This window comes from Phascolarctos cinereus, unplaced genomic scaffold (genome assembly GCF_003287225.1).
Source record: "Phascolarctos cinereus isolate Bilbo 61053 unplaced genomic scaffold, phaCin_HiC Scaffold_726;HRSCAF=1367, whole genome shotgun sequence".
Lineage (NCBI taxonomy): Eukaryota > Metazoa > Chordata > Mammalia > Diprotodontia > Phascolarctidae > Phascolarctos > Phascolarctos cinereus.
In genome coordinates, this window is record NW_027556098.1 from 416,470,532 (window position 1) to 416,494,224 (window position 23,693).

Here is a 23,693-nt window from a genome sequence, read left to right on the forward strand (position 1 = left end):
CAATTTTTAATATGTTTTAAATTTTTGAGTTCAAAATTCTCTCTCTCACTCCCTTGCTCCCCACCCCCGTCACTGAGAAGGCAAGCAATTTGATACAGTGTGTAGTCATGTAAAGCATATTTCCATTATTAGTCATGTTGTACAAGAAAACATTGACAAAAAAAAACAAGAAAAATTCAAAAGAGTTAAAGAGTATACTTCTATCTGTATTCAAGAAAAATAAAGAAGGTAAAAAAAGTCTGCTTCAATCTGCATTCAGACACCAGTTCTTTGTCTGGGGATGGATAGAATTTTTTATCAGAAGTCCTTCAGAGTTGTCTTGGATCACTGTATTGCTGAGAATAGCTAAGTCATTCATGGTTGATCATCTTACAATATTGCCGTTACTGTATACAGTGTTCTGGTTCTATTCATTTCACTTTGCATCTGTTCATCTAAGTCCAGGTTTTTGTGAAAGCATCCTGCTCATTTCATATAGCACAACAGTATTCCATCACAACCATATACCAATTTGTTCATCCATTTCCCAACTGAGGAGCATCCCCTCAATTTCCAATTTTTTGCCACCCTTATAAGAGCTGCTATAAATATTTTTGTACATAAAGGTTTTCTTTTTTTTTTTTATCTCTGGCATACATATATGGTAATGGTCAAAGGGTATGCATGGTTTCATAGCCCTTTGTCTATCACCCTTTATAGTCCAAAAGGACAATATCCTTCCAAAAACCCAACCCTCCTTATAGGTTCATTTTTTTCTATTAATGGTATCACTATCTGTAAGGGAAACTGAGGAGACCCTCCCCAGCCCCTCACATGACCGCCTCATGACCTGACATAAGGAATGTAATTTAAAGTTAGTATTTGTGACTGGGAGCAGCAAGGGAACAGAACACCAAAGAACAAACAAACAATGTTACCAAGGTAGAACAACTCTTATCTCAAGGAAAATATGTATGTGCTCAAGGATCTGGCCCATCCTTGGACATGTACATAAAAAATAGGCATCTGGAGCTTTGGCCAAGTTCCACCTTTGTTCTCAGGTTGTTTTCCCACGGTTAACATAGATATCAAAAGATCCATTTAGGAAAGGGACTTTGGGAGGTCTTCTCTTCAGAGATGGGGATGCCCACTCGGTTACTTTCCCAACCAGGACCCTGATGACTATCTCCTGAAGTCTCCCTGGTCGCTGTCAGGTGTTGGAGCTTGCCTAGTTGGTGTTGTATCTATTCTTTCTTTGTTCTATTTTAATTATCATTCACTGGATCGTATGCCTATGTACATTATTTTAATTCCTATTTCTCTGTCACCTGAAGCATTATCAAATAAACCCAACTACTTGTTAAGTTTGTATTGATTTCGTGTCATTGCGTCTCAAGATCTGAACCTAAAGTGAACGTACTGCCCGGTCTGTTGTGCTTTTTGATTACACCACCCTTCTGGCCATCTTATTTTGAAACCTGGAAAGGCTGGACAAGACAGAAAGGGGAGATGACCCAGCAAATGGAGGCCAACAAGAGACGATCCCAGCAAGTAGGTGGCACAGTAGAGAAAGTACCAGGTCGGAAGTCGTAAAGATTCATCTTCCTGAGTTCAAATCTGGGCTCAGACACTTACTAGCTCTGTGATCCTGGGCAAGTCACTTAACCCAGTTTGCCTCAGTTTCCTCATCTGTAAAATTTTCTGGGAAGGAAATGTCAAGTCATTCCAGTATCTTTGCCAAGAAAACCCCAAGAAAGAGGTCACAAAGAATTGCCCACACACACATACACACAAGCAGCTAGGTGGTGCAGTGGCTAGAGCTCTGGACCTGAAGTCAGGAAGGACTAAATTCAAATCTGACTTCAGACACTTACTACATGTGTGACCCTGGACAAGTCACTTTAATGCTGTTTGCTTTAGTTTCTCCCTCTGTAAAATGAACTGGAGAAGGAAATGACAAACCACTTTAGTATCTTTGCTAGGAAAACCCCAAATGGGGATCATAACGAGTCAGACACGATTGAAACAACTGAACAACAACGAATCCCAGTATAGCCAAAGCCCTTGAGAAATCATGGAAGACCTACCAGAATAAAGCCGCAAAACCAATATTGAACTGCTGCTGGTGAGAACTGGGGAAAACCACCCAGAGCCAGGGGTTCTGGGCTTTGAACAATCAGCACAATGTGTAAAAGGTCAATCATCTCTTGGGATTTAAAGGCTCTGAGCTTTCTGTCTTGCAGAAACCCTGATGGTCATAGCATGACACAGACACTTCCCAACTTCTTCCTCTGAGGAGCATCTCAGGAGAGAAAAAGGGGAAAGTTTTGCTTGTTGGATTAAGTCACTTTATTCACTTCAATCCATTTCACAGGGTTCTATAAATATTGGCAAAGCCCGTGAATTCCAGCATATCTCATTAGACTGAATTAAAATTGTTGAAAAAACTGGGCCCTAGCTAAGATAACATCCTCATAAGGACGCTAGGGAACTTTGGGGAAGTTAATTTGGGATTTGGGGCACAGCTCAGATGTAGTGGGGAATAGGATGGATAGGAGGGGTGGAGTGCATTTATGTCCACTAAAGAGTAGATATAATAATAGAGGATCTTAGAAGTATGCCATTGTCTATCTTGGGAGTTATATTGAACCCTTCTTCCCCATGTTGGGCGTAGAACCTGCACTGATCACACATAGTAACTGATTTTATACGCTCTCTAGGAATGAGTCAGTGCTATATCAAAGGACAAAGGCTGTTATATCAGTGTTGGAAGAATGTCCCATCACTAGGATGAAAGAAATGTTCAACAAATTCATAGGTAAGAAACAGACCTTGAAACTGATCCTACATTTGGAAATTTTGATATATATCTCTAAAAGAAGTGTAGGTAGTGCAGGGCTCCAGAGACATTGTCCCAAAATGTCAAGATAGCATTGGGGGAAAGAGATGGGATTCAACATTCTCAGTGGACGAGGTATTAGATTGAAAAGAATTCTTCATCTTTAACATATTGATGATGATGATGATAAGAACATAGCTTGATTCATAACCAGGTCTTCTTGACTCTGCTTATGGCTCTCTACATACTGTGCCACACAGCCAATGTCTTCTCTCAGTCCGTGGAAACACATGACAAATGCCTCAAGCTGCAATTACCAGAGCTCCTTGCCCTACGTACCTACTGTCCTCTGAAGGGCAGACTTAACCTTTTCTTTAGGGAATTATACAAGCAGAGAGCTTAGAGTTTCCCCTATCTACACGAACTCTAAACCTCTTCCTTTTCTCAAAATGGTAAGTCAATTTGTCCCACAAATATGAATCACTTGGTCCACAGTATTCAATATCGTACTTTTATTACTGATTATCTCTTCTGACTATGGATCACTCACCATGCACTCAGAATATGTGGAGATATTTGTGATGGCACAAGAACACATAACAGGGTAATGACTCTTGGCTAGGAAGATAGTATTCTATGAGGATCTCTGATTCTCTCAGTTTGTGAAATACTGAGTTAATGCATATAAACAGAACTTGGGGTTGGTAGTACAGCAAATCCATGCTATGATTGGGAGAAAGAGATTGCAATAATCAATTCACCACAGTTCAATTTGAGTCCTCCAGAGCTGGTTAGGATATGCTGCATTAGGACCAGGAAGGTGCACTTCAGCCTGACATCAGGATCACACTTGAAAGCCTTAGATTAACTGGTAGCATTCAGCAGTGGCAGCCCCTGGAGAGAAGTAAGTTGGGCACAGAAAATGACTCCTGCTCCCTGTATCCAATCTGTCCTAGAAATAGACATACTTCCTGGGTGGATCAAAAAACAGGTAGACCTGGCCTTCAGGACTACCAGATCACCCATTTCCTCTCTCCATATTGGACATGAGAGTGGAGTCTGAGGCAGCCAATTCTTAATGTTTTCTCTATCTGGGGATCTGAAGAGCATGAAACCTGGAGAAGCCTGGCAGCTTGAGGGGGACATTACTGAGGAGCTGGCTTATTATTGTGTCCTTGGTGAGTAATCCTCAGCTCAGGTAGGCTGTCTTCTGAAGGACATTGGGAAGTGGATGTGAGAGATGTACCCCAGTGGTCCCTGGAGATACATACCCCATAGTTGAGAGGAATCATGTGGAGGAACCAGGACTTACCTAACTATGCGTTCCTGCTGTGCTGTGTGAAAAGGGAAGATAATGACTATTTTATGACAGATCCTGGGTTATTTTATTATTGAGAACAATGATTATTTTTTATTATATTAATAACTAATTTTATATATGAGACCCAAAGATCCTTTCTTTATTTTCTCATTCAAAGCCTAGTACTTGTGAAAGACAGGGCTGACAATGAGACATTCTCCTCATTCTTGAGTGGGACCCCACCCGAGAAAGTTTATTTCTGATTAAAGCATAAAGAGAATCTAATCTAGGTGAATTCCAGCCCATTGTTCAACTCAGGTAGGTCTGGGTGGAGAACAGATCCTTTTATCTAGATTTCCAGATGGGAGTGCTAGGAGTGGAGGTGAGATTTTTCCATCAGAGTCAACGCTCCCAGCCCCTCAATTAGAATAGGCCTACCTGTCATTATAATATTCATTCTTTCATTAATTGTTAACCAATCAGAGTTGATTTCCACCTGTCAGGGACAACCCCTTCTTCAAAGATATTTAAACATCCAAGTCACCTCCATCGGGGGTCTTTGGTTTCTGAGAGAACAACTGAACTCAATTTACTATCTTCTAGCCCAGTTGTTAAATTGATTATTAATTGTCCAGAAACTATGTCTCTCAGACTTTCCATTCATTTCATTATTAAATGAAAGCACTTGTGCCCAGAGTGGGTATATATCTAGATTATAAGTCTTCCATTGTCCTGTTTCACAATGTTCTCAAAATTTCCTTCATCTATAAATTTTGTTGCATCCCATTCACAGAGCCTGCATGCCTTTATTTTCTCCTGCCTCCCGCCCCAGTGCATTGCTAGGAACGAATGGTGGTCCATGACCATTTCCAGGTGAGCTCTGTCTTCAGCTGCTGCTGTTTGTCTCCCTAAGCCTTCCTCCATAGAATTCTCAAATCTCTACCAGGCTCACTGGCCAGGGGCATTGCATTCGTAGGTTTTTGGGAAGAGGCTGAAGATCACCTACATGATGAAGAAGAGAGTCAACACCCCCAAGTTCTTAACTGTTTCAAACACTGAAACCTTAAGTGGATTATTCCCAATCATCTCGTATCATCGGATCCTCCTGTTTATGTGTTTTCAAAAAAAAACCTAATTTCATCTTTTTTTTTTTTTGGTGAGGCAATTGGGGTTAAGTGACTTGCCCAGGGTCACACAGCTAGTGAGAGTTATGGGTCTCAGGTCAGACCTCCTGACTTCAGGGCCAGTGCTCCTATCCACTGCACCACCTAGCTGCCCCCCAAATAAACTAATTTCAGCAACTGAATTTGCTTCTCATTGAGTGTGCACTTTTTGAGTGTGTACTTTGGGTAAGACGCTATGCAGCCTTAAGAGTTTATCACGGAACTTTCAGTCTAGTTAGAGTGCCCTGTCCCTCAATAAACAGAACACAGAATAGAGTGTGTGTAAGACAGGAGAGATGGAAAATGCTGTGTTAATTCTTTAGGAGTGGGTCTTTAATTCTGGCTAACCATTACAATCTGCAAGAAGACATTAAGTTGCATCTTGAAGGATGGCTCAGATTTCAACTGACAGGATATTTGGGTGGAAAACTTCAACATTCCTTCATGTTCTTTTTTGATGAATGTACTTTTTTCATGTCAACTTTCTACAAGTATTCGTGCAAACCACTTCATTAATGCAAAGATCATTGATTTCTCTCCAAAGACCTACAATCAAAGACTCACAGAACTTTAGAATGGAGTGGAACTTTTTAGCAATTTGGTCCAACTCATACTCTAAAGTATCTTCCCAATCACTTCACCAAAAAGTGACCTGGGCTCTACCTGAAGATGTTCAGCGACAGGGAAACAGCCTCATCTCAAGGCAAGTCATGACACATCTGAAGAGCTCTGCTTGTTACGATGTTTCCTACTCCTCCCCCCACCCCACTCCCATATCAAGCTGAAACTTGATGTATTACAAGTCTGACCAATTTTTGTTGTTGTTGTTTTTTAAGGCAATTGGGGTTAAGTGACTTGCCCAGGGTCACACAGCTAGTAAGTGTCAAGTGTTTGGTCTGAGGCTGGATTTGAACTCAGGTCCTCCTGACATCTGGGCCGGTGTTCTATCCACTGAGCCACCTAGCTGCCCCCTAAGTCTGATCAATTTAAATTTGAGTAGGCCCCAAAAAAAATGCAGGCTTGTTAGGTCCTATAAGAAATTCTATTGTCTTCATAATTGTTTCTCAGAAATAGTGCATTGAGGCCTTCTAGTTATTTTTTATTCATTTTTCCCTTCTGAGTTTTTTTATTTTTGGCATCCTAATCATTTTAATAGCCCTATGTTGATTAATTCTTCTAACCTTACTTCCTAGGTTTCAACTTTGTATTAGGACCAAGTTCTCTAAAATTCTGGTAATATTGTAATGAACTGGAATTGACTGTCTCTCTCAGGGATCCCTCCTATATTCTTTGGAGTCATGTGTTTATTAATGATCACCAGGGCAGCTTGAGCCAGAGAGCTGCACACCAGTCACTCACTAAGCTTCTCCTAAGTACCTACCAGGTGCCAGGCACTGTACTAATCTCCGGGGATACAAAGAAAGGAAAAATGTCCCTGCTTTCAGGGAGCTCAAACATAATTAATGGGGGACATAACATGCAAATAACTATGTATAAATAAGTTATATACAGGATGAATTGGGAATAATCAACAAAAGGAAAAACACTAGGAAAGGCATTGGGGAAGATTTCCTTTAGAAGGCAGGATATTAGCCGCTACTTGAAGGAATTCAGGAATGCCACAAGGCTGAGATGAGAAGGGCAACAATTAAATGCATGGTGAACATCCAGACAAAATGCCCCAAGCTGGGAGAGGTAGTGATGTACCCATTATGGGCATTCTCCTGGAAGAAGTTCCTTTCATTGCTTGTAGATTTTGCTCCCTCCATGGCCCTTTCCCACTGTGCATTGCTTCCATAGATATACCATTTCTTCCAGGTGGTAGAGTACAGTGACCCACAAAAGGACCCCTACCATGTCCCTGACTATGCAGCCCGCTACAGAGCTTTTTCCCTTCCCTTTTCCACCTTTCTCACCCAACTGCCTCAAAGGCTCCCCCACCCCCACCCCGGCTTCATGCCCTCATCCTCTCCCAGATGCTGGTGAAGCTCCAACTGCCCCCATCCTGAAGTAGCACAAAGATCCTCATCAGCCAGGAAATCCCCACAGACAACTGGTACAAAGCTCCAGCTTCTCTTCACAGAACATCCCTCTTCACTCCCAGAACATTCATCAGCAGCATCCCCTCCCGCTATCCCAACGGCCTCCTTCTTCTCATGATGTTCCAATACCCACCACGCCTCCTCCTCCGATTCCCCGTATAGCCTTCTTCTTGAGAAACCACAGGAATCCCTCTCCCCTCATTGCCAGCTCCTGACTTGATCAGGGCACATCACACTCCCCCCCACCCCCATCTCATACTCCCCTCCTCCCTGCTATTCAACCTCTCATTTTGTAATTTAGTCCAATGAAAACTTTGATTCACCTGAAGGTGTGCCCAAAGTTCACTACATAATGCCCAGGCCCAGATCACCACTATGACCTCCACTTGTCTTCCACCTTCTCGCACAGTTCAGAAAGGCGCTTCTTACTGGTCTCTCTGCTGTTATTCTGTTGCTGTTGCTCTTTGTCTGTTCCATTGGTTTTGCCCTCCTGCATTTCCGTTAACTTTCTGAGAAGCAAAACTGCCCCTTTGTAAGGTGTCCTGCCCTGCTCCCTCTTCCCCTCTTTTCTCTGGCAGAGCAGTACAGAACACGGCCACCCTTCCGTTATCACAGCCTGGGCCAATTTCTGTCTTTCGCAGCTTGGATCTCTGTGAAGACAGGAGGATGTGGGGGGTCAGGGTGTGGAGTTGTGCTCTGGGACAAACCTACACACATAAACTGTCCCGTCCTCTCTGCAGGACATAACGCTTGTACTATGCTGGCAATCTTGGCCACAGCAAATTCCTGCAGTTTGGAGTTCGGATCTCCATGGCACTAGAAAGGGAGAAAGGTCAGGGTGTGGGGATACATTCTTCTACAAGCCCATGAGTTGAGTTGGCTTGGGCACCCTTACTGTCAGGAGCCTGATGGGTGATGGGACAGGGGGAGCTAAATGAGAATAAGTTAAATATTGGCTCCTTGAGATTTTCCTTGCAGCGTTTGGTGTCCTAGACATGGAGACTGCTGACATTTCTTTACACTTGGTGCATTTCTATTTTACAGAGTTTCCAAAGATCATGAGGACCAGAAGTAATTTGTAGCCCTCCATATTGCTGCCCACACTGCCCTGAAAAATTTTGAGATTTTTAAAGTAAATAATGAACTCGGGGGTAGGAGGAGTCCATTCAGAAACATGGGTAGTTGAGGCAAAGGAACAAGAACTTGGAGTGATGAAATTCTAATTGCTTCTAATTATCTCCCCTCCCTTCCTGTCCTCTTCTCCCCTTCTCTTCTCTTGTTATATAAATTTGCTATGAAAGGAAAAAGGAGAGACAGGCAATAATGATATCAGGACCATCCTTTCAAGAGTAGAGATTGACCCAACACAAGCATAACAGGATAAAGCTTCCTTAGCTATTTGATTCCAGGTAAGAACCATACTTCGCCTTTGCTGTGGAATAGCCAGTCATGCAAGGAAGTTACACATTATTCACAAGGAGCTTGGAATGAACCAAGTGGACAAATTTCCTGTTCAGAAAGGAAACAGTGCAAAGGGGAAACTGAACCAAGAGGATACTACTGTGGTGAATGAAATTCTTAAAGACAAAGTCCAAGGTATGATTAATGAATTTATTATCAAGGCTAGCAATCATCAATAAATTGAAGTCATTGATTTCTCTAGGTGATCAAAGATGCCAAGTGAGCATCCTAGGTGTCTTCCCTTTAAATTCAGGTGTCTTCCTTCTGACAATACATTGCTGAGACCATCCCTGACAAGTGAAAGGTAACCTTGATTGGTGGACATTTAATGAGGAGGCCAGCTAAGAGTTCTCAACTCCTCTCTATTATTTCATTACTGGGGGATTAGAGTCAGCTGGGGGAGGTGGGGCCTGGTCAAGAGATTCAGTTGTTCTGGTAATCTGCACTAGAAAAACTACCCTACTCAGGATCTCCCTGGCTTAGTTTCCCCTTTGTAGAACAGGTCACTCCCAACTCTGACTGGAAATCGAGGACACATGAGTCACCCTTGGTAGTGTGGATGAGCTCAGGCTGGCTTCTGTGTTTGTAGGGTAAACAGAGAGGCCCAACCCAGGCCTTGGAAGTGGCTGCCATGTGATCACATTCCTTAGCCCGTTCAAGCTGGGAGAGATTTCCCTATTTGAGCTAACCTGAAAGGTGGAGTTTTTGACAGAAGAAGAAACTTTACCAATAACCAAATGATACAGGACAAAAAATAATTTTCCTCACTTCCATCCTATTTACATGGCAATCCTTTCAATTTTTCCAGGCACAGACAGTTCTCAGATCACACTCCCTTGGAGCAGCACATGACATTTCCCTTGAATGGTAGATTATTAGCTTTATGACAATTCAATCATACTTGAAATCGAAACTCATAACAATATCAAATTACTGTTCCAAGAGATGTTTTTCCTCATGTTCTTACAATAACCATTAACAATGAACACATACAAGGTCTTAACTCATTCATCCTTTCTAGTTCAAATCCATCCTGAAGCAGAAATCAATTACTAGAAATGAAGAAAATAATCACATTCTTAAGTTTCATACATGAGAGTGCACTCAAAACCCAGAAAACCACTGGCTATTGTAAGCCTTGAGGCTTCACAAATATCTGTACCTAAAAGTAACTTTAAGTTAACCCCTAAAGCAAAAATAAAATCTTTAAATCTGGGATCTGTTGATGTGAAGTTGGCTTAAAAACATAACTTCAATACATACTATTCAGGTGTGCTTCCACAATTTTCATAAGTAAGACTACACAGCCAAAATCTCTAGTTAAAAAAGAAACTTGTGAGCCCCTTTTATTTCAGCTGTGAGGTTCTAGTTTCTCATTAATCAACTTCATCATTTTAGAACTTCTCATCATTCTTTCAACAACTTCTCACACACAGTTGATAAGATTTTATGACCTCAAGTGAAGATCCAGGGAACTAAAAATCTGCCACACCTCCAAAGAAATTCACAGATATTTACAAAGTGTGAGATACTTTCCCAAAGAGTAATTACTATTATTCATTTTAAAGCAACATATACTCAATTAATTATTTGAATGTTTTTTGTTTTGTTTTGTTTTAGGCAACTGGGGTTAAATGACTTGCCCAGGGTCACACAGCTAGAAAGTGTCAAGTGTTTTGTTCTGAAGCCACATTTGAACTCAGGTCCTCCTGACTTTAGGGCTGGTCCTCTATCCACTGTGCCACCTAGCTGCCCCCTATTTGAGTTTGTTTTAACAATAATGACAACAATGTCTATCAAAAGAGGAGGTACTTTTCCAATGATACAATTGTATGGGCAGCTATGTGGCAGAGTAGAGTGCCAGGACTGAAGTCTGGAAGACTCATCTTTCTGAGTTCAAATTTGGCTTCAAGACACTTTCTAGCTATGTGACCCCTGGGCAAGTCACATAACCCTGTTTGTCTCAGTTTCCTCTTCTGTTAAATGAGCAGAGCTGGAGAAGGAAATGGCAAACTACTCCAGTTATCTTTACTAAGAAAACCCCAAAAGGGATAACAGAGTCTGATACAACTGAACAACTATATATACATACATACATTATATGTGTATATGTGCATGTATGTATATGCCTTCTGGGTATTAAAGAACACACATGTCTATCACCTACTGACTGTGTATGTCACAATCTTGAGTGGATAAACAAACTTCAGTGCACTTGTCTTTCTGTATCCTGAGTTACCTTGTTCATGCTATTGCTAAAAGGACTGAAAATTCCTGCAACAGGATGGTTGTTGGGAGGATCAAATAAGATAACTGTAAATCACTTAGCACAGTACTGGGCACAAAGGAAGTGCTATATAAAGTTTAGCTATTATATTTTAAAGCTATGAACAGAATAAGAGCCTAGACATTCTATTTTTTAAAAAACTGCCCAGGACTCTTTAGAACCTGAGGTCAAAGTAGAAACAGAATTCACCAGTCACCTCTGGAAATTTCACAGTGAAAACTCATAGGATCATCACACACCTAGGGCTTTATAAGGTCAAAGAAAAATTACTGTGAGCATCCAGAAAGAACAAATTCAAATACTGAGGAGCCATAGTTATGACCACACATGATTTAGCAACCACTTCCAGAAGACAAAGGATATTGGCTCACAACCAAGAATAACTTAGCCACAAGAAAGAAGTATAATCCGACAAAGGAGAAAAATATCTCTTTAATGAAACAGAGAGCTTCTGACCATTGCTAATGAAAAGTCAAGGCAGAATATAAACAGTGAAAATCAAAGACTAGAGTCGAGAAATGAAAAAGGAAACACAAATCGAAAATAATTGACTAACCAGGATAAAGTTCTTACATTTTAATATGGAAAAGATGATATGTGTCCCCTCTGAACCCAAGCATCATCAGGGACGATAACAGGAATTAGAAGATCTGGGAAAGGGTGTATTATGTCTTGATGACCTTAAAAGAATGGAAAGGGAAGGGAAGAGGTACCCACTGGGCAGAGGAGGGGTAAGGAAGACAAGGGTTAGGGAAAATCATTTCACATAATCAATACAAAAAGGCAGAAGTCTATACTACAAAGGAAGACTGAGTTGCTATTGGTGGTGGGGGGGAGCTGATATTTGAACCTCACTCTTATCTCAACTGAACAAAGTAAGAAAGAACTCAAACACACAGATTTGGGTACATAAAAACACTTTACTAAACCAGGAAACAGACAGGAAAGGGGAAAAGGCAGAAGGGTGAAGAAGAGGGAAGGTAGATATGGGAGGGATTAGTCCTAATCACAACAAACTAAAGGATGTAGAAAAACATTTATCTCTTTTTGCAATGATGAAGAATTAGAAACTGAGGGGATGCCCATTAATTGGAGAATGGATGAACAAGGGATGGTATGTGAATCTGACGACATACATTTGTGTGGTAAGACAATATGAAGATGGCTTCAGAGAAACCTGAGAAGACTTCTATGAACTGAAGCAAAGTTCAGTGAACAGAGCCAGGAGAAAAATTCATACAGTAACAAAAATATTGCAAATAAAAAGAATGGTCAAAAACTGAGGAACTCTGGTCAACACAATTACAAACTATGACACCAGAGGACAAATGACGAAATACGCTACGCACCTCCTGATAGAGATGCACGACTCAGTGCAGAATAAGAGCTATTTTTGTGGACTTGGACGATGCAAGAATATTGTCCTTGGTTATACATGTATCTACTAGGGAGGTTGTTTTCCTTTCTTGCTCATTTGAGTTGAGTAGAAAAGGGAGGTGGAATTTTTGTTGATGGAATTATTAAAAAAAAAAAAGAAAAAAACATATTCAGGTACCATTCACAATTGTGGCTTGAATTTTTAATCCAAGATATAGATTTTTTTTTGTACTAGATTTTGTTTTCAAAAATAGATAATTCAAAAAAAAAGGGGGGGGGGAGCAGCTAGGTGGCAAAGTGGATAGAGCACCAGCCCTGGATTCAGGAGGACCTGAGTTCAAATCCGACCTCAGACCAAACACTTGACACCTACTAGCTGTGTGACCCTGGGCAAGTCACTTAACCCTGATTGCCTAAAAAAAAAAAGATAATTCTAATATATAAAATTTAAAAGGTTTGAATAAGTGAAGATCAAATAAGAAAAAAATTATAGGGTGGAGAATATATCAAATGTTATATCAAAATGACCAATAAAATTTATTTATAACCAAAATATATAGACAACTGACACCACTGTGTACCAAGAGCCATTGCTAATAGATGCATGTTGAAAGGATATGAAGTTTTCAAAAGTACTGAGAACTATAACCACCACATGAAAACACATCCCAAAGTACCAATATTAAGAGACAGTCATATTAAAATTATTTTGCAATTTCCTGTCATGCCTTTAAAATTGGTGAAAATGACAAAAAAAGGAAACCATTAGTATTTATTTTTAATTTTGAAATTCACAAAAATCAAATAAAAGCACTTTATATAAACCATAAAACAGAAAAAGAGTAAAAACGCATGAAACAAGTTCTAATATACAGAGCAGGATTTTCTTTTGGAGAAATTTAAAAAAATTTAACACATCACTTTCAAAGTTATCCTCATTCCTTCTGGTCTTCTTCCTGTCCTACTGCATGTATTTAAAAAACCCATCACGGCAGCTAGGTGGCACAGTGGGTAGAGGACTGGCCCTGAAGTTAGAAAGACCTGAGTTCAAATCCAGCTTCAGATACTTGACACTTAACGAGCTAGTGGGACCCTGGGAAAGTCATTTAACCCCCAATTGCTATACACACACACACACACACACACACACACACACACACTATCCATCAATTCCCTTTTCTTTTTAAAGTTGTGAAACAGCAATCCTATTACTAATCTCCCTTCGTGACACTCTCTCCTACCCAAAATTGAAAAAAAAAATTTCCAGGAAAGCAGTCAACCAAAATAAATTCCTACACTGTCCATGTCCTAAAATGTACTTTGATCTACATCTTATATCCATCACCTCTAATTCAGGAAACAGGTAGTGAAGATCTTGATAAATCCTCTGCAACACATATTGGTCATTACGACAATCACAATTGTGAAATCTTTTAAACTGTTTGCTCTTTACAAAATTGATTATTTTTGATCAGTCATTGTTCCTTTCCCAGAAACACTGAGCTAGACAGCATTTGTGGCAGGATTTGAACCTGTTTTCCTGATTCAAAATGCAGTGTCCTGTTACACTTAGTGTCTTCCTCTACCCTGTACTGAATATCAACTTGAATTAAAAGACTAAACTGTCTATATATTTTAGCCTATTAACTTTACTATGAGGTTTATAGCCCATGAAATAAATAACAAGAGCTAATTTTTTCCATTGTGATTTAATATTTGCAAAGCTCTTTACTAATATTATGTCATTTGTTCCTCATATCAACCCTAGGAAGTAGTTGCCAGTACTATCCCTATTCTACAGATAGGGAAAATCAGGCGGGAATAAGTTAAGTGACTTGCCCAAGGTCATGCACTAGTGTTAGAGATTAAATTTGAACTCAGGTCTTGTGGTTCCAGGAACAGCACACTATTCATTGGGCTACCTTGTGTTTAATGAAATTATTACAGAAATAAATGTCCAACAGATAACAAAAATATTTATACCAGGACTTTTTGTGCCACCAAAGAACAGGAAACAAAGTGAGTACTAATTAATTAGGGAATGGCTGAAGAAACTTTGGTATATTAATGCTATGGAATATTATTGAAGAGTAAAGACAAACATTAGGATTTCAAGGAAAAATTTATTATATTTATAGGGCTTTATTAACAGTATGAAATTTAGGATGTCTACAATAGTCTACCACAGCAAAAGGCCTCACCTCATTATTTAGATCCAAAAGTTTTAATCTCCCTCATGATTTCTCCAATTTATAATCAAGCATGAGCTCTATGTGAAGGCCTTGACATTACAAAAGGCATTGGTTTTATAAGCCTTCTTTCCAGTACAAATATTCTCATGTCTAGTGATCTCTTTCTTCCAGAGAAAATCATGTCCCCCTTGAGCAAATACACAATATTTTTCTCTACTATGAATCCTCCGATGTAAATTAAGAGATACTCTCTGGTTGAAGGCCTTCCCCCATTTAGTCCATATAGGGCATCCTCCCAAAACTAATTTTCTGGTGCTGAACAAGCTCTATGCTCCACTCGAATATCTTTCCTCATTTGTTATGCTGATAAAATTTCTACCTTATAGGAATTTATTTTTTGGTTAGGCAATGGGGTTAAGTGACTTGCCTAGGGTCACACAGCTAGTAAGTGTTATGTGTCTGAGGCCAAATTTGAACTCAGGTCCTCCTGAATCCAGGGCTGGTGCTCTATCCACTGTGCCACCTAGCTGCACCCTAGGAATTTTCTAATGGGAAATTAGGGATGACTGTCACTTGAAGGCTTTGCCACATTGGTTATATTCATAAGGTTTCTCTCCAGTGTGGATTCCTTCATGAAGAGGAAAACTAGAGCTCTGTCCGAAAGCCTTCCCACAGTGATTATATTCCTACAACTTCTCTCCAGAGTGGATTTTCTGATGTTGACCAAGTGAGGCCCTCTGTCTGAAAGTTTTTCCGCATTGATTACATTCATAAGGTTTTTCACCAGTGTGGCTTCTCTGATGCACAGCAAGACTGGAGTTCTGTCTGAAAGTCTTTCCACACTGACTACATTCATAAGGCTTCTCTCCAGTGTGGATTCTCTGATGCACAGCAAGACTGGAGTTCTGTGTGAAAGCCTTTCCACACTGATTACATTCATAAGGTTTCTCTCCAGTGTGGATTCTCAGATGGTTAGCAAGATTGGAGTTCTGTGTGAAAGCCTTTCCACAATGATTACATTCAAAAGGTTTTTCTCCAGTGTGGATTCTTATGTGGTTAGCAAGATTGGCCCTATCTGGGAAAGCCTTTCCACACTGATTACAATCATAAATTTTCTCTCCAGAATGGATTCTCTGATGTATAGAAAGAGTGGATCTTTTTGTGAAAGTTTTTCCACATTGATTACATTCGTAAATCTTTTCTCCAGTGTGGATTCTTTGATGAAGATAAAGACTCGAGCTCTGTCTGAAAGTCTTTCCACATTGATTACATTTATAAGGTTTTTCTCCAGTGTGAATTCTCTGATGTTCACTAAGACTAGATCTTGTTCTGAAAGTCTTTCCACATTGAGTACATTCATAAGGTTTCTCTCCAGTGTGGATTCTCAGATGGTTAGCAAGAGTGGACCTTTTTGTAAAAGTCTTTCCACATTGAATACATTCGTAAGTTTTCTCTCCTGTGTGGATTCTTTGATGAAGATAAAGACTGGAGCTCTGTCTGAAAGTCTTTCCACATTGATTACATTTATAAGGTTTTTCTCCAGTGTGGATTCTCTGATGTTCACTAAGACTGGATCTTGTTCTGAAAGTCTTTCCACATTGAGTACATTCATAAGGTTTTTCTCCAGTGTGGATTCTCTCATGTATAGCAAGACTGGACCTATTTGTGAAGGCCTTTCCACATTGATTACATTCATAAGGTTTCCCTGCAGTATGAATTTTATGGTGGCCAATGAGCTTTGAGTTTTGGCGAAAGGTCTTCCCATCTTCATTAAATATATAAACCATTTTTCCAGTATAACTTTTCTGATGGGTAATGATCTCTGAACTCAAGCTGAAGGCAATTTCCCGCTGATTAGTTTGATACATTTGCATCTCAGGAGGCTTCTCAGGAGACTGCAGAAGCCCAACCTTTTCAGTAAAGCATTCCCTATCTTCACCACACTGAAAACACTCATTACCTGAGGTCATTTTCTTACATTGAATTAGGACTGAATATTGTTTGAAATCTTTTCTATCTTTATCAGATTCACAGTGATTATTTAGATTTTTCTCTATCTTGATATCCAAGTTACAGATTTCTCTCAAATTCAAGTCACAGGGACTATCACTCAGGTATCTTTGCTGGTGAGATTCTTCCACAGAAATGCTTAGCTTTGTGGTAGGCTCATTCACTTCAGACCTCATCTGTGCATCTAAAGGAAACAAAAATATTTATAGACACATGGACATAAATAAATCTTCTTCCCTCCACTGGAAGAGAGTAAACAGACATATTCTATCCCCCCAGTCAAAAAGAATTTTCAAACTTAATGGGAAGAATCCATTAATTGAAAATGTTATTAGCTCAAATCTACAGGATGATTTAATTTACAAAGAACTTCACAAACAATAACATTGGATCCTCACAACAAACTGACACAAGCAGGATGGGATTCTCATTACCCTTTACAACTGAAGCCATGAGCTCAGAATAGCCAATTGACATAACCAACATCCCTGCAGGTGAGGCTAGAATTCTAACCCTAGGACTGACCATGCTCAATCCATAGCACTAGATTGCCTTACTCCATTTCACTTGCAATCCTTTACTGAAATGCCTTTTGCTGATTATTCTTTTTATTCTGTTATATTCAGGAAAGCTTTCTGTTTTTCCATATTGACCAGCTTTAATGCATTATCATTTTCTCATCCTTTGTAAATTTCATATGTTAAGCTAAGAAATGGGTTTACATTTTTCACCTGTCATTAATTTTCAGTGTTGTATTCAACTTTTCTTATATTCTATTCAGATCCATAGATATTATGCCATTTGCTGCACATATACTTAAAATTGATATTATTTCATTATCTACAATATCTTTGAGCATGATGTAATGTCTCTGGTGATCTTTTTTTAATCTAATTAATGGTTCATGAACACAGTGGGGATTAATGATTATGGTCTAAGAGAGCTGAGCTAAAAATTCTTTAGTGGCATGTTAAGCAGTAAGTAATAGCCCAATTCTATTACAAATATATTTTTCCTCTGGGACAATAAATATGTGCATGTTTGAAACATAAAAGGTTTCTTTATGCAGTGATTCCAAATAGTCATGATCAGGCATATAATGATTTTGGTGTTTACACAGTGATTACATCGAACTTTGATTCCTTTTGACTAAGTAAAGCATATTCTGCTTCTCAACCTGTCATCAAATTGTTTCCAAACCGCCAGAAAGGTTTGACATTCAAGCACAAATCAATGCCCATCGGATGATCACACTAACATACATACCCTCATTCAGTATCTATAGTATAGTGCACCAGAGTAGCTCCCTCATTCCAGGGTTACCTTGAAATTGTATCTCATCAGTGTTGTAATTATCAATCAAGAAGGTACAAATGTTTGCATTTTTGCAGTGCAGAGGGTAGCTTCTTTGAAAAACATGCTCACTAGGCACAGGCATTATAAAACACCTTGAAACCATCAGAGACCATCAGAACCATTCTACAAAAAAACCCCATACTGCCTCTTATTGTAGAGTTAAGGCTATTTTTAAAATCTGAACTTATCTTCTTCTATTGCAGATTCTCAAAGAAACTGGTTGGCAACACAGGTCAGTCAATTGGCAGAGTGTCAGTGAGAGTGTAGACAATGTACCAATGACAGAAAGAAGAGACTTATGTCTGAAGAGTCCTTTCCTTACAAACACTGTTTTATATAAAAACATTATAAAAAAAAAGCAAAGCAAAACAGGCAAATGAATTTCAAGGGAATTTGTCATTTAATACACCACTCGTCATTGCAAATAAAAAAATAAATCTTTCATATATTAACTAGTGATTCATTTTGGTGACTGGTTTGTGGACTAAAAATAAAAAATTAATTTCCATCCCTCAGCAAGAAAGAATGTAAAACTCTTTTACCATTTTCCACGTCATCCATGTGTGAGAGAACATTTTCATGGTATTCTGGCTACAAACCACAATTCAAATGGGATACAGAACTGGGCCTAGCAGTCAAGAAGACCTGAGTTCGAATCCTACCTCAGACATTTATTAGTCCTGTGACTCTGGGCAAGGCACTTAGACTCTTCTTGCCTCTGTTTCCTCAACTGTACAACAGGGATAACAACATCACCCACCTCACAGCATTTGGAGGATAAATGAGATAATGTCTGAGACGAAATAACTTCTGTTGTTGTTTTTCTCATTAAACTAGAAGCAGAACTACATTGAAGACTGAGTTTGACAACTGTTGAAACAAAGAGTGCAAATTTTTGTTCAGGGAAAAAAGTCCAACTATGAAATGAATTTCATTACGTTTAACAACTTCCAAGTTATAACTTATAAGATGAAAAAAATGCTATTCATAGTCAACAAAATCTGTAAAGAAATTTAACTTAAAAGTCTTACAGGTAATAAGAAGTCTTACTGTATTTCTAAAAATTCTTACAGAAAGCCCTATATTAAATTTTCATAATTATTTTATTCTTACAATATTGTCATTTATATTTTGTTTTCACAACTTAAGCAGAATAAGATTTTACATTTTATAATAATACATTGTAATGACAGCACAGATTTGGAGCACTGAGGTACAAAAGTTTTCCAGGTCATTATTGTAGGAATTAAGTGCAAAATTAGTATGAATTACATGAACAGTAGTTTAAATGACTGGGGGGTTTCACAATGCACCTCTTGCTATTGGTGAATGAGGTCCTAAGAACAAAAGATTTTGGGAACCACTGCTCTGAGATTGGTCTTTCATCGCACTGATCAATGTCGCTACTGGTTCTGTTCACTTATCTCTGCGTTTGTTCAGACAACTCTTCCCAGCTTTCTCTGAAACTGTGCCTTCTATAGCTTCTTAAGGCTCAACAATCTTCCACTATATTCTTAGACCAGCATTTATTCAGTCATTTACTAATATATGGGTGCCATATTTGTTTCCAGTTCTTTGCAACAATAAAAAATAGCAGCTACAAATTTGTGTCATGTCTTTTCTCTTTAATCCCTTTAGTTGATAGACCTATTAGTGGTTATGGGTCAAAGGACATCCAGGTGAATGAGTGTGGAGGCAGAATTCCAAACTGTATTACACAATGAAATCTCTTCATTTTAATGCTGGGTGAATCTTTGTTTCAAGGGCGTTTTCTAGCCAGAACATGTAGTAGGGTTCTGCTTCCTAATGCATTCTGCTACCCTCCTCCATTATTATGGGTGAATTCATCCCATGCACACTTAGTTATGGCAATTAAGTTTTCTCCATCATATGCTCTTATCCTCTTTTCCCCTGCCTCAATCTTTAAAAACCAAAAATAGATGGGGAAAAGGAGTGGGATCAACATTATTTATTTAGAAAAGGAATGGCATGCTCCCCACTCCTCACCCCACCTTTTCATCCATCCATTATAGTCCTAGATGACTGGCTGTAAACACTACCTAAAAGCCTTCTCTCTTTTAATCTCCCCCAAATAAATCATCTTCTATGGTGGAAACACTTTCCATCTTGTGGCAGCTGGGTGCCATAGTGGATACAGCACTGGGCCTGGAGTCAAGAAGACTTGAGTTCAAATACAGACCCCAAAACTTGCTACCTGTGTGACACTAGGCAAGTCACAGTACTTCTGTTGCCTTAATTTCCTTATGTGTAAAAAGGGGATAATAACGACACTGACTTTCCAGGGTTGTTGTGAGGATCAAATGAGATACTTGTAAATCACTTGACACATGGCAGGGTCTACATAAATGTTACCTTTTATCATCTGGATTTTGATTTTGATTATTTCCTCACCACCTCTGCTCTCCTTAAACTGCTCTTGTCCTCTCATCTTCTATTCACTTATTTCCCTGTTGAACTTATGTATTTCCATAGCAAAACACCCTCCTTTGCTTAAATCAGCTAAGAGAGAGGTTCTTAAATCAATTGTTTCTTCTGAAACTACCTCTGTTTGTATGCCAGATTGTGAGCTCCTTGACAGCAAAGACTATCTTTTGACTTTATTGGTATCCCCAGAGCTTAGCACAGTGCCTGGAACACAGTAGGTGTTTAATCAATGTTTATTGACTGACATCCCAAGGATGATGCCAGGATCTAACCCTTGTTCCCTAGACTCTGGTCTCTTGCTTAACTATCAAATGCATGTTCTGGCCTCAGCCCTATTTCTTTCTATCTCTTGCATCTTATCACTTACAAGGAATTACCTTTCTCTGGTTCAAACCTGGATGGAACCTGACCAGACCAAATATGGACGATCACAAAGATTTCTAGGTTGCTGGACAGTTTGGTACTATGGGATGCCAGGCAGTCTCTAACTTTCAATGAAGGTTTTTCTGAAAATGGAGACAAAGAGTGGATCATAAAGATGAGGAAAGGGCCTTAGATTGATGACTTTTGCAAGTCTCAGCCTTGGATAATTACTTCTAAGTAAGGCAATGATCTTCCTTTCTACCTGCATGCTGCTGAATGGGAATCATGAAAACAACCTGGCTGTGTCTACTACAAATTTAGGTTACATGAATTCTGTTAACTGCTCACTGCAGCAGGTGATCCTTCTACCTCTCCTGGACTCACTATTCCACTCATTACAGTGTCTTTTCCAAATCTTTTCATCCTTTTTGTTGTACTCCCCTCCCACCTCTCTTAGCTGAGAACCTGACCTCATATTTCATTGAAAAATTAGACATTTGCCAAAAGCTCTCTTTTCCTCCTTTGCCCCAGTCTCCCATTAAGAGGTGGCCGTTCTGCTTGCCAAGGCAAGCTCTTTTACTTGGATAAATGACTGCAATCCATCCATTTAAACCCTCCCAGGTTAAGCTCTTACCTCCTCATCACGCTGGTAACTAAAGCATTGACAGGGGTAGTCAGAAGCAAAACACTATTGAGGAGGGACAGGGTGAAAGGAGAAAGAGAAAAGAATAAATGGCGGGGGTAGGGGGGATAGGATAGAGGGAAATATAGTTAGCAATCATAACTAAAACTGTGATTTGAAGCAAGTTTCTCTGATCAAGGCTTCATTTCTTAAACATATAGAGAAATGAATCAAATTTATAAAAATGAGAGCATTCCCCAATTGATAAGTGATCAAAAGATATGGTCACTTTTCAGATAAAGTAATCAAAGCAATCTATAGCCATACGAAAAAATACTCTAACTCAGTACTGATTAGAGAAATGCAAATTAAAACAACTCTGAGGTACTACCTCATACATCTTAGATTGGCTAATATGACAGAAAAGGAAAATGACCAATGTTGGAGGGAATGTGGGAAAAAGGAGACATTAATACACTGTTGGTGGAGCTGTGAACTGATGCAACCATTCTGTAGAGCAATTTGGAAAGATGCCCAAAGGGTTAAAACACCATGCATACCCTTTCGAGCTAGCAATACCACTACTAAGTCCGTATCCCAAGAGACTTAAAAAAACAAAAAAGAGAAGGATATATATGTACAAAAATATTTATAGCAGCTCTTTTCTGGGGCAAAAGAATTAGAAACTGAAGGGATGCCCATCAAATGGGGAATGGCTGAACAAGTTGTGGTATGTAATTATGTTGGAATACTATTATACTATAGGAAATGATGAGCAGGATGCTCTCACAGAAACCTGGAAAGACATAATTATATATGCTGATGAAAAGTGTAATGTACTATGTACAATAGTAATATTGTAGGATGATCAGCTATGAATGACTTAGCTATTCTCAGCAATACAATGATCCAAAAAAACTCTGAAGGACTGATGATGAAAAATGCTATCCATCCCCAGACAAAGAACTGATGTTGTCTGAATGCACATTGAAACAGACTTTTTTTACTTTATTTTTCTTGAGGATTTCTTTTGTCTACGTTTTCTTTCATAACATGACTATTATGGCAGTGTTTTGCATGACCACACATGTATAATCTATGACAGAATTTGGAACTCAAGTTTTAATAATGAACGTTTCAAATTGTTTTTACATGTAACCGGGGCAACATAAAATACTAAATAAGAACAAGCATTGACTGACTCCATATCCCTAAGTCTGTTCTATCTTTCGATGAGAGGGCTGGAGGGCAGAGTGCCAAACTTCTCCCAATGCCTAACTGCACCTTTGGCTCACTCTATTCTGCAACTACCGCTCTGCCTAATTTCAACTGCATACAAGATGCCTCCACACCAGGTATGCCCTGCTTTCTTTCTCCCTCTCCCATTCTTTCTTGCATCCTTTGGTGTTTTTCCCCACTACCGTTATAACGTAAGCACCTTAAGGGCAGAGACAGTCATTTTGATTAATTATATCCCTGGCACTTGTCATGATGCCTGGCACATAGTAGGTGCTTAAAAATGTTTATAAGATTATGTTATTGGATTGGGTCTTTCACCTCAGAATATTCCCTCCTCTTTCATCACCATTTTTCCCCACTAATTTTCAATCTTTTCCTCTCTACTGGCTCCTCTCTGCCACAAATAATACCCTTTTTAAATGCTTTCAGGAGATTTCCACGTCCTAAAATTCTAAACAATGAGTTCTTAAAGGATCACAGATTAATCAGTAGAAGGGAAATGAAAGCCCACGGTGTCCAAACTCCTAATTTCTCAGAGGGGAAAAACTGAGGCTCAGAGGTTCAGTGACTTTCCCAAAATCATACTGCTCAAAAGCAAGTAATCATGAATTCCAAGTCAGGTTTTCTTGCCCCAAGCCTAGCACTCCCTTCACTACAACACAGATGCTTCTTGTGATAACAGCCCTCACTCCCCTGCTTTCATCTCACTCACCTGGACAGGAGTTCCTCAGGTCAATTCGATCCAGGATCCACGATGCTTCCCTTTCCTCAAAATGGGAGATCAAATCTTCTCTGAGAACTGGAATTCCTTGACATGGGGAATAAGGAAGGAGTGATGATGAAGAGAAACTTAGACTTTACTCCTCTTTAGGGAAAGGGGACATACAAGTAAGGACCACAGGAGGGCTCCCAGGACTCCTCAAGGATGGTTGACATGATATCTATTGTTGACAGCTTGAAGGAAGGGTTAGGTAGGGAGGAATAAGAACATTCTGTCTTTGTCTACTGCCTTTATAGA

At 39.3% G+C, this 23,693-nt stretch overlaps 1 protein-coding gene across 1 annotated transcript in view; it reads right to left on the minus strand.

The window, feature by feature from the left end:
* Positions 1–14,829: 14,829 nt before the first annotated feature.
* LOC110219996 (uncharacterized) overlaps positions 14,830–23,693 on the minus strand; it is a 28,740-nt gene continuing 19,876 nt past the window's right edge. The window contains exons 5-6 of the mRNA XM_078145937.1: positions 23,388–23,483; positions 14,830–16,834 (exon numbers count right to left, since the gene is read on the minus strand). Coding sequence (XP_078002063.1) covers positions 15,327–16,834; positions 23,388–23,483 — 1,604 coding nt within the window. The 3' untranslated portion in view covers positions 14,830–15,326. The remainder of the gene's footprint in view (positions 16,835–23,387; positions 23,484–23,693) is intronic.